The sequence below is a fragment of the Zeus faber genome (genome assembly GCF_960531495.2).
Source record: "Zeus faber genome assembly, chromosome: 12".
In the NCBI taxonomy this organism is placed as follows: Eukaryota; Metazoa; Chordata; class Actinopteri; order Zeiformes; family Zeidae; genus Zeus; species Zeus faber.
Genome location: NC_137196.1, coordinates 19,045,378 through 19,057,470, shown reverse-complemented (window position 1 = coordinate 19,057,470; position 12,093 = coordinate 19,045,378). Strand labels below are relative to the sequence as shown.

The window sequence follows — 12,093 nt, the reverse complement described above, 5'->3', positions numbered from 1 at the left end:
AAGAAAGAAAGAAAATAAATAAATAAATAAATAAAGTGCGGCACTATTCTGGAGAAATGATTCTTGTCGTCATTATTCCTCGTATTCTTAGGGCCCCCCTTGTGTGAATCAAATCATATTTTGCGAGGCTTTTTCATCTCCCGGTGCGGTAAGAGAAACCCACTTTAAAATACATGGACTCCGGCGGTGTCGCGCCGGTGTGACACAGAGGCTGTGGGCGACCGTGGATGCGGAAATATATCTGAGGTCTATCACTCCCACTGGGAGCCAAATGGCCGGGCGGGCCCCAGATGAATGAGCCAGGGCTGATGGGTCTAATGCCCCGGACTGGAGTGGATGGCGGAATCAAAATAACACCACTATCACACACATACTGTACACCCACCCAAACACACACTCATTGAACACACTTCGAGTGAACCTATAGACACGGTAGAGGTGGACACACAGAGTAAAGCACACACATATTCCACCACGCTGTCACAGGCCATTAACCTTCCAGGAGATTTACAAACTGTAGCCGAGAGACAGGTGGAAGGGAGAGATGGAGAAGGCCGGACGGGTGATATAGAGAGCTAGATTAAAGCGCCAATCCGCTCCATAAATCTGCAATGTTATCTTTCTGGGCGGGCAAGTTGTTGCTGAGGGAAGCCATGATGGGTGTGTGTGTGTGTGCGTGTGCGTGTGCGTGCGTGTGCGCGTGCGTGCGTGTGCGTGTGCATTCACGGAGCCACCGCAGCCCGAGCCACCCGATCAATCATCAGAACACAATTACTGTGCAACCGCAGATAATGTCTCATTCAGTTTTATGTCTGTCCGAAGTATATGGAGGGGGAACGTTTTTGAAAGTGATTCATCGTCCTCGCGCATTACAGTTAATCTCACGTGTTTAGTTTTTAAGTATGCAAAGGGAAGCAGAAAAAAAAAACAGTGAGAGGGAAGCCAGGATCCAAGCAGCCTCTCTAATGGTGATAAAGTAGCCGGTCTGGCCAGACACTGTGTTTTTGGATGATGCAGAATGAGGGAAGGACAACTCCTGCCTTGCCAGCCCGGGAGGGGAGCTGTGTGAAACACATTAATATCAGTACGGCAACTTCTCATGACCGGGTTTCCCCGTGTGCCACTACATTTACCACATTCAATCTTCCATTAAATCAGTAATACAAAATATTCTCATCTCATTCTGATCGTTGACAATAATAATTTTGCCGTCTTTAAAAGCTATTTTCCCATTTTCCTATTTTATGAATTCACATTAAATTTGAAATGTGCAAACATTAACATACTTCTACAAAAAAAATCTAAATCATCGATTTCAAAACAAATTTTTGTGACAATATAACAAAGAGGGAGCTCACATACCTGTGTAAAACACAATAATATCAGTACAGCAACTTCACATGACCGGGTTTCTACATGCACATCTTTAAAGGAGAAAGGGGGAGAATCGCATGTACACGATAGAAAATACGTATACACAATGAAATAAAGATAATGACAACAAAGAACAACATTTGGAGTGCTCCTCTGGGGGTCCACCAACATGTACATGTTCATGCCCAAACAGACTTCGATAATAGACTTAATAAAAAAATAATAAAACATTGTTTACATCACAGCCGTGATACTACAGCTCTCCGCTTATTGTTGAGCAGCCATCTTGGATTTTGAGGATGGGGTTAGTGCGGAGTTTCCGAAATCCGACTTCAGGGGGCGTTCCAGTTGAAATTTCCGACCGGGAACTCGGAAATTCCTACTTCCCAGTTCAAATGGAACGCACCGTCAAAATGTCGGAGGTCACACAACAAAATAAAAGCTCCCCAAAAGAAATATACACAGGAACAAGTACAGACAAGGAAAATAATAACAAAATGGGAACAGAAACTGATTATTGGTCAAATATAAACCTATTACATGAACACGTCACAGTTACACTAACATTACTAACATCTTGTAAATGACCCCCTCCAGGGGCCCCCTGGACGCTCTTGAATGACCCGTAGGGGTTTCAGGACCACATGTTGAGAACATGTGGCCAACCCTTCCTTCAATGCCCTACCTTGAACCTTTGCACTTGCAGGCAGCTGATTGCGTCTGTGCATCTGATAACACATTGGTGGACAAAGGGAAAAGATTGTGCACGCGTGTGTGTATGTGTGTGCGTTTGCGTGCACGTGTGCGTGTTTCAGCGTGTGCTGCCGTGCACTTGGATGGGGGCGGGACCGGGGGAGGGGGGCAGGGGGGCGGTGGGAGCCCAGTGCACCTGTGCGGTAGGGAGAGCTGTGAAGTGGTGTGAAATGCGTCATATAAGGAGAGAGCAGAAGAGAAGCACCTGATTTCAGCCGAGTGTGGTGGAGGGGGAGGAAAAAAAGATCCGCTGAGAAGAATGTAATTAATCTGGGCTTGGAGATTTGAGCCGGGCAATTACCCCACTAATTACCAGGTAGAGGGAAAAAGGAGTGTGTGTGTTTGTGTTTGTGTTTGTGTGTGTGTGTTGTGTGTTTGTCTGTGTGCGTTTGCGGAGTGTGGGTTTGGGGCTCAGAAGGACGAAATGGACCAATTGTAAGCAAAGAACCGCAACCCCTGAAAGGATCCATATCATTTTTTTTCCCAAACACGGGAACGCCAATCCCTGACACCCCTCATCTTGTGGACTTTGTGGAACGATCGAGGTATGGGCCAATAAAAAAGACCCCGAGCGCAAAGTGCCGAAAAAGAGTCGGAATCCTGAACGGGAATCCTATTGGAGGCCTGCCGACGACCGATCCGCCCCGAAAACAATTACACAAGAGGCGCAAGGCAATTCTGCACCTGTAATTGGGGTCTTGAGCTCTCCGCCGGACCCCCTTTCCATCTAATGGCCTTCGCGGAAAAGCATGAGCGTGGCGTCGAGGCGATACATCAGAAATAGGGTGTGATTTGGGCTTGAGAGGGAGACTATGATGTATAACTAATACTGTGAACGAGGAGTTCACTCCCGCGGACAATTGAACATTGATTTGGCTATCTACATGACGGCGTCTGACCAGGAGATCTAACACCTACTTTTACCTCACGTCCTAGGGGTGTATGGATGATGAGGAGGACGGCAGGGAGGTTACTGCATGCACTGTGTGTACAACACTGCTGGATATGACGTTTCCTGTGTGGCGTGTGTATTTATCAATGAATGTTTCACTATGTTACACAAGTAAATGACCAACCAACCATCCCTCCATCCATCTAACCCACCATCCAGCCATCCATCTAACCAACCATCCATCTAACCAACCAACCATCCATCCATCCATCTAACCAACCATCCATCAATCCATCCATCCAACCAACCCTCCATCCACCAAAGTGAAGTAGGTGAGTGGCTGATTTGCGGTGCTTCAAAGTGCCGTAACAGAGCACCGTGAGAGAGGGAAATCACCAAACAGAAACAGAACAATTTCCGGCCGTCACCGCCGCCCATCGCCGCCATGGCCGCGCGTCACGCCCCCCCCCCCCATCGCTAGGGAGACAATAACTTCTTTGTTTTAATCAAAGGAAATTAAGTTTACTCGCATAGGCGTCGATTAAGCCGGTATCCTTATAATACTCCCCCCCCCCCCCCGGTGATTCCATCTCAATAAATAGTCCAATACCATTAGTGACTGACAAATAGCCTCTGGTGGTACAAAATAAGGAAATCAGGGCCCGGGTAATGATATCTAATGGGCTGCTCTTGAAACGCAGCCAATGCCTGGAACACTTTCTGCCTGATTACTGATATTACCCAAAGAACTAAATTTTCTCTTGTGGCTCTTAGCATCATGATGACCATCCTCCTCTTCATTGCTCTTTTCCATCCATCCATCCATCCACCCACCCATCCACCCATCCATCCATCCAACGTAATTATTTTTCATCCCATGTGTTTCTGTGATGATATCGGGTTGTGCAGTGTTGTGCAGTGTTGTGCGGTTCTGATTTTTCTGTTTTTCTGATCCTCAGCTAGAGGAGATCCTGCCTCATCTGCAGCTTGTTTGTTTGGGCTCGTGCGCTCGCGCTCCTTGAACAGAACTCCGTTCATACGTACTGTTCATACAAATGGGCTTTGTTCCTCGGGAAGGCAGACGGGCAGGGAGTCCATTTACTGGAGCTTAACCTTCGGCATTTCCTGTCTTCTTCTTTCACCTTCATTTTCTAATCGGTAATTCCGGGCAGGCCCGGTGTGTGTTATTGTGTACAGGTGTGTTGAGGCTGGAAAAAAAATCTCTGGACCAGAACGGAGAAGCCATGTTTGAAATTGCTGCCATGCCCCAACCAGTTTCGGGGATCAACCAGGGCACATCACCGACCAAGTGAACTAACGCACATGCGGGAGTAGGCTGAACCCCATTTCTACCTACCTGTTATCCCCACCCCAGTGAACTCGTCTTTTTTTGGGTTGTTCGTCATCACGTGCCCGGGTTTCGGGTTAGTGCTTTGGGTTAACTACCGCGACACAACTCCACACTGGCAAATATCAACAACACAGCAGTCTTGCCAAACTCCAACCTTCCAACCGCCAAACACGCGGTCGCTGTAACGCGGAGCTCCAGCGGACATGCGGCCTGTCGCTGTGGCACCAATCACTGATTCAATTATCTGCGCCACCTGATGTCTCCTTGATTTATCGCCTTAAGTCCTCCCCGAAGTCATTTGCTACGGTTAACTCCAAATTATATCAAAACCGATGAATTAAATCACTGTGGCCTGCTTTCACAACATCTGCACGGTTTGTACATGACTTGAGTGGCCTTCGAATATTGTCAAGGTTGGACCCGTTCCAATAAATCCAACTCCAAGTGGCATGGAGTGGGACGATGCAAGCACATCGAGGTATTGTTCTATGTTTGGCCTTCCTTTCGGCCTCGCCGGCCCTTTCCTTCCACTGGACGGAACATCGCAGATTAGGCTGCGGATTGCATCGTCGAGGTCATCAAAACATCTACTGTGGCCCTAAATGGCATCAAAAACTGCGAACTGCGTGTGTGTTTGTGTGTGTGTGTGTGTGTGTGTGTAAGAGATTTGCCTCTGGGAAGTAGATTGGACTAGCACACGCAGGAATTCACACACTGCCACACACACTGCCACACACACACTGCCACACACACACACACACACACACACACACACACACACACACACACACACACACACACACACACACACACACACACACACACACACACACACACACACACACACACACACACACACACAAACTCTTGCGTGTGTGCCAACGACAGCTTGTCTTGGATCTGATGGCAAAACACTTTGAGCTTTTAAAATCTGGCCGAGGAAGCGTGATCAGAGTAGCATATTTACCAGTGGAAGCCGATGCCAGCGCTCTGCGGAGTTGACACGCGCTCGTGCACTTGTTGAAGCGGCGTCGCTGAAACTTTGGTGGAGCCTCCTGCTGCATTTCCTGCTCAAATGTTCGTTTGTCAAGACTGTAATTTCAGTTTATCCCGTACACGCCGCCTATCTTGTATTGTTTTGTTCTTGACTGGAGACGAAACAGATAAATGGCACCCTGGGTTCTCGGTGGAGCTCGGTGACTTGCTGGGGAGGGGGCAGGCCTCAACAATGGCTTCTCTCGAAGCAGACGATGGAGTAGGAGGAGCATCGATCGGGTTTTATATGAGGTTTCGATCGTTTATCTCAGCCGCACTCTGTCCCACATTCGCATATAAACAGGCACAATGTAGTCCGAGGGTCTGTGCCTCTCTGCGGGTTATACCCGGACCCTACCCTTTGGCTGAATTCTCAATGATCTTATGCAATGTGTGCATTCTCTGGACGCCACACCTTGCGTCTCTCTCTCTCTCTCTCTCTCTCGACCTCCCTCGCACATCCCTCCCTCCGCGCGGAGGACTATCTCTCTCTCCATCTGCGTCTGAGGAAGGCTGTCCTGGTGTGTCAGTAATGACAAAGTCCCAGTGTTCCTCGACGCCAATTAGCCGAGCCGTAATTACACAGACACATATGGAGCCGTCAATCACCGGGCTCCTCCGCACAGGAACTCAGCCCACCCAACGCAGAACCAGAGAGAGAGGGAGAGAGAGAGAGAGAGAGAGAGAGAGAGAGGGAGAGAGATGGAAAATAAGAAACAGATAGAGAGAGAGAGAGAGAGATTCCAGCAGCTACTTCTGTCGCGCTTTCAGCTGCCACACACTGTGCCAATGAGTGGCCTGATGGGAGTTTTGTTCAATCACCCTACTGGGCAAAAATCACATTTTAAAATACGACTATTCCAGTTAAAAAATGGATATAACAAGAATTACACTTGTACTTATAATGGACTGTGTTTCATTATCAAGTCCCAAATTGTGGCATTAAGCAATAATAATAATAATAATAATAATAATAATAATAATAATAATAATAATAACGATATTGTGAATTACGTCATTTGCATATAACGGATAGAAAAATAAGTGCTTATCTTTAAGGATTCTTTAAAGATACTTTGGTTTGAAGTCACTCTGACTGCCTTTTGATAAAAAACAGAGAGACAGTGAAAAGACGAGTGACGAGTCAATAGCGAAAGGCCTGCGCAGCGTTCAGCAGCAGTCCGGAGGGAAAAGACTGATATTCATGGTCCATTCATGGTCTTATTTAGAAAACCAATTTCAGTCCCTAACATCCGCAACAAATCTAAATCTGAATAGCTCTTGGAACCATTCACTAAAATCTAGGTTTGATTCATTTTTCAAGGTATCTGGGGTAACTTCGGGAAAAAAAAGCACACATTCAAAGGGCTGAAATTTTAATTTATTCACTGAGATCTACACCGACACAGACAAATGTATGTACTGTATACACTTAAGACTTCAATCAATTGATCCAATTTGTGCGCTAAAAAGCACTGAAATCTCATTTAAACGCCTCGTAAATAACTGTATTCGATACGAAACGAGTCAATAGCGCGCCTGATTTCCCAAGAGCGCCGTGAGGCTCCATCGACAGCGCTAAACAAATGGAACTTTCAAGCCAAAACTGACAGGAAGTGTCCAACCGGCTGCCAATCCCATTTTTTTGGGGGGCTCTTAGTTTCCACTTAAAGGCCTTTTAATACCCCCACACTGACAGGAATGCCGACTACCTGGTCATGATGGTGAATGGTGTCGCTTTGAAGGACGGAGTGATGAAAGGGTGTGGAGCGGAAGAGGCGAAGGAGGAGAAGCGACGAGATGGAGGAGGTGACAGACGGATGAAAGACGGGGGAGGGACACTGGGGGAGTGGGGTTGGTGGGGTAAAGAGGTCCAGGTGAATGAACAGAGAACGACAGGAAACATCTCCGGTGTCCTAGCGAACGACGGGAAAAACAAACTGCTGCTGAAGGAGGCCGTCTGATTTTTGGGGGAAAAGCCCCGGGTGCCGGGCGGACACGGTTTCCGACCGTCCTCGTGGGGGGTTCCCTGGGATCCTACCGTTTGGTGGAGGGGGAAGAGGAAAACCCCGACTGAGAAACGGTAAGAAGATCAGAGTTGCCGCAGTGAGGCGACATCAGCCCACTGAGCGCGGGCGAAGATGGTTTTCCAAAACTATTCATGAGACTCTGACAACCAATCACAGGCCAAGGTGTTGGGCGAGCAGGGACCAAAATCATACCAAAACCTGTCTGTAGAACTCCGGAGCTGACCAGCTACCTCAATAGTAGTCCATATACTGACTATAAACTAACTTTTGCCATTGGGCCCAAATAAATATTCCGACTAAATTATGACGCAATTTTAAACCGAGTATTTGTCGTGCAAGTAATTCAAGAAAAGACTCCACAGTACAAGGGCTTGAGCGAGAGTCAGTCTCAACACCCCAGAGGTGGAAAATCCGGGTACACGCGGTAAAAATCCACTCATGGGATTTTGAGTCGACCGCGTGGATTTGCGGAAATCAGCTGGATCGGTGCGTGGCTGGAGAGAAAACATGGCGGGGCTTTCGCTTTCTTGTGAACCTGGAATTTTCCACCTCCCCGCCACGCCTCCCCTCCGCGTCCTTCATACTCCCCACATCGAAAACCCCATAACCCTCGACAGCTCATTTCCATGGATTTCTATTTGTACCAAGGTTAGGAACACATGCGGTAAATGTTTAACAAGCGCCTGAAAAAGAAAAAAAACAAAACAATGGGTGGACGGTGGTCGGAGGAGGGCGGGGAGGCCATTCCCTGGACCCCGAAGGGGGGGGTTCTCTGCAGCCCCGTCAGCAGGACTTACCTCTGCGACGTCTTCTTGTACTTCCTCCTGCCAAGAGAGAAGACAAACGGAGCGTTGGAAACGAGGGGAAAACAGGGCTGCGACCGCGGCGGTCCGGATCGGCTCACAAGTTTGTTTTATTTCGTTTCGGCCGAGACATTGAAAGTGGGACGGAAGAGCCGCGGTTGGAATAAAATTCGAACTGGCAAACAAATTAATGTGCTTGCGTATTAACAGCGACTGGGGAAATAAAGCAGAAATATTGATTGATACTTTAATATACAGCCAAATGCACACACACACACACACACACACACACACACACACACACACAGCTACACAAAGTAGTGATACGTGATGCACATCAAATACAACTTTATCTTAAATGAATGATGATATTTTCAAGAAGTTGTTAAAGAATAATTCACAGGGGTCCAGCTTTCCTGGCACTGCAGTGCAGGTTTTTTATTTATTTCTTCACCGGGCTTTTGATAAGAAGCACCGCGTACACCAGTGATTCTCAAACTTTCTTTTAATATATATACAATAATTTGAGAAGCATTAGGCCGTGGGCTCCATTTGATAAGATTTAGTCTCTGGGTTTTTATTGTTAGATGTGATTTAGTGCACAGGTCCACACCTGTCTGTACAAGAGGGAAATAACAGTGCGACTCGGATCAAAACAAGTACAGTTGTACGTTCTCCATTGGCGCTGACGTCTTGTAAATGAACGTATCGACTTGAATGAAGTTTAACTATTAATCATCGTTTTGGGGACCCCCTGGAGCTTCTTGAAAGACCCCCGGGGGGGGGGGGGGTCCCTGTGCCCCATGTTGAGAACCGCTGGCATGGATACACCTTTGTGCTACTGCAGAGCCACTCTTCACGATAATGGTAATGCATTAAAGATAGAAAGAAACACAAGCACATCTCCACCCCTGAGCACTCCACCTACCACAATTACCGCACACACACACACACACACACACACACACACACAAACGTGACCACGAACATACATACCCACAATCACTGACATTTGGCCCATAACACACCCACACCTCCACATAGAGATACCAGCATGGCTCTAAAAGCTGCTTATGATTAAGTGAGAGTCCCCGTTTTTGCACACACACTTCTCTTCCTCCACACACACACACACACACACACACACACACACACACACACACACACACACACACCCGCACACACACGCATCACAGCCAAAGCATTAATATTAGAGGGGTGGGGATGCTGCGGTTTGGGACGGCCACATTAACATTCCGGTCTCGTGAAAATTCCCAGCACTTAGCTTGATTTGATTTCCGCACGTATCAATCTTTCGCGCGGCCCGGCGACAAAGAGCGAGCGGCGGATTCTACTGCCGCGCCAGAAACGAAAAACGCAGCGGCGGGCCGACTCCGACCGGGACTCCCTCGAAAAAACTCTCGTAAGGGAAGGAATTAATCGCTTTCAGGAGGGTGGGGTCGGTCGTCGCCAGGGGCCGAGGGGGGGATTGTGAAGCGGAGGGAAATGAGGGAGGGAGGAAGGGAGGGAGCGCGAAAGAAAGTGGAGTGGATGCTAAGGCACGGCGCGAGCGACAGATCAGCTTGTCGTGAAGCCGGCGTTTCACCAGCCGCGCTACCATCCAGTTTGGGAGTCATTACCATCCATCACCTGCTCCACGAGATGGAGGGACCCTGCGGTTTTTTTTTTTAGGAGCCCCGAAGAAAATGTAAGAGCAGCTTTGTCGAACGAGGCCCAACGAGCCACCGCGACGCTCCGAGTGTAATGAGGAAGTGGGCTGAAAAAGGGAGTCTGCTACCCGATAATTATATTAGGGGGAAGCCGACCGTTCAGAGGAATTAATCTAATAATATGCACGCCCCCCACCCCGACCCCCAAGGTAACAGCGTTAGAGGACGCCCGCGCTCATCGGTTATGTCAGCTGCTTCTCCATCAAACCCCGAGCAGACGCACGCACGTGGCGCTCACGAGCTTTCGGCTCGGCGTTCTCGCTTTTTCCTCAGCCTCATCTTATCTTCTCGGCGCCCCGACGAAATTGGAACTCCGAAATTCGTTTCCGTGTCGTTTCCGTGTCGTTTCCCTCCTCCACCCCGCGTCGTTGCGATCCCGGCCGGCAGGGGGGGGGGGGGTGAACGGATGATCAAATGATTCATCGATCCGTTGATGCTAGTTAATCGATAGCTGAGAGAGGTGAGGCAGGTGATGTGATTAGCGGAGGGATGATGCATGGAAATCCTTTTTACTAATGTAAAAACACAGAGGTCATCTGTCATGCGGCACGGGGGGAGGGGGGGGGGGTGAAAGCGGATTTGTAGTACATTGATTCATGCGTCAGTCAACGGATATCATGGAGCATTAAACAACATGAGCTGAGGTGGATATTAGGCTGGAACCGACCAAACACCCTTCTGTCCGTCTCTGTCTGCGTGTGTGTGTGTGTGTGTGTGTGTCTTTGTCTGGAGTTATTTTCGTTTCTCCATCCCTCCCTTGTTTTTCCTTCGTTTGTCACGAGCCTGGCCGAGAATTTGAGTCTCGCAGACCGAGACTGACGGAATTCAAAGAGTGTGCGCTTAACACGTCTGTGTGTCTGTGTGTGTGTGTGTGTGTGAGAGAGGACCTTTGATCTAGTTGTGCGTGTGTGTGTGTGTGTGTGTGTGTGTTTGTGTGTGTGTGTGTGTGCTCTCGTTGCTTTCATGCATTCACGTGCATGCCTGTTAGAGAGAAAATCATCTCTTTCATTCTTTTCTTAGCCTGTCAAAAGGTAAAATTCATTACTCAGGATACATTTAGCCAGTAATAGCTTTGCGATATCCATCAAAACACGCGCCAGCACACACACACACACACACACACACAAACACACATTCTTGTACTGGTATTAAAGTGAGATCCGAGTAAATACACCTGGTAAGTGAGGACCCATTTTTCTGGTGCACTTCTAAACCCATCACTCAATCCTGAGACTGGTCCTCACAAGTATAGTAAAACACACACACACACACACACACACACACACACACACACACACACACACACACACACACACACACACGCACGCGTACACACACAGAACCATATTGCTGCTAAATCATTCTGCTGGGATAAGATGATAGCACGTAAATATCACCAAAACATTGTTTATATGCTCACATACAGTCAAGCTTTATATATAGTGTATAGTGTGTATACATAGTGTGTACTGACAATATCTCCCCTGTCACGCACGCACGCACACACACACACACACACAAATACTGCTGACATGTACACACTGACGGTGAGCGTCTCCTGTCAGGCGTGTGGGCTTCGAGCAGCTTCGTGGTTTCGCTCGCCTCAGATGGAGGCTCTTTGGGAGATTAAAGGCCGTGGTGATCTCTGACACTCCGCAGGCGCCCTCGCCGCGCCCGCTAAACATGATGGAAAAAGGCTCAAGCCCTGTTAGGCTCATCTGACTCACTGTCCGCCACAAAGGGAAAGACACAACTGGGGGGAAAAAAAAAAAAGAAGAAAAAGAAAAGGAAAAAAAAGAAGAATGAGGGCTACGTTTGAGAGGGGAGGCAAGACGATGGTAAAAACACACACACACACACACACACTTTTCGTATAGGTGGTTTATGGGGACGTCTAGAATTGTGTTTTTTTAAATATCAGTTGGGATCACGTACAGTACATTATGTAGACATAACTATTGAGAATCAGAATGTGGTATACAATATTTTCTTGAAATGAAGTTGTCAATGATTAAAAATCTTTAATGATTAAAAAATGATGTTTTCTTTTTTATTGGTGTTCTGTTATGTTTAGGTTATGTCTGTTGTACATCTCTTCTAAATCTTTATTGTATTGCTTTATTAT

General features: G+C 47.6%; 1 protein-coding gene across 1 annotated transcript in view; it reads right to left on the bottom strand.

Moving 5' to 3' along the window:
• LOC307238205 (dual specificity calcium/calmodulin-dependent 3',5'-cyclic nucleotide phosphodiesterase 1A-like) overlaps window positions 1-12,093 on the bottom strand; it is a gene marked incomplete at its 5' end in the record, with an annotated part of 77,165 nt that overhangs the window by 39,262 nt on the left and 25,810 nt on the right. Inside the window, one exon of the mRNA XM_080011102.1 lies at window positions 8,233-8,259. Coding sequence (XP_079867228.1) covers window positions 8,233-8,259 — 27 coding nt within the window. The remainder of the gene's footprint in view (window positions 1-8,232; window positions 8,260-12,093) is intronic.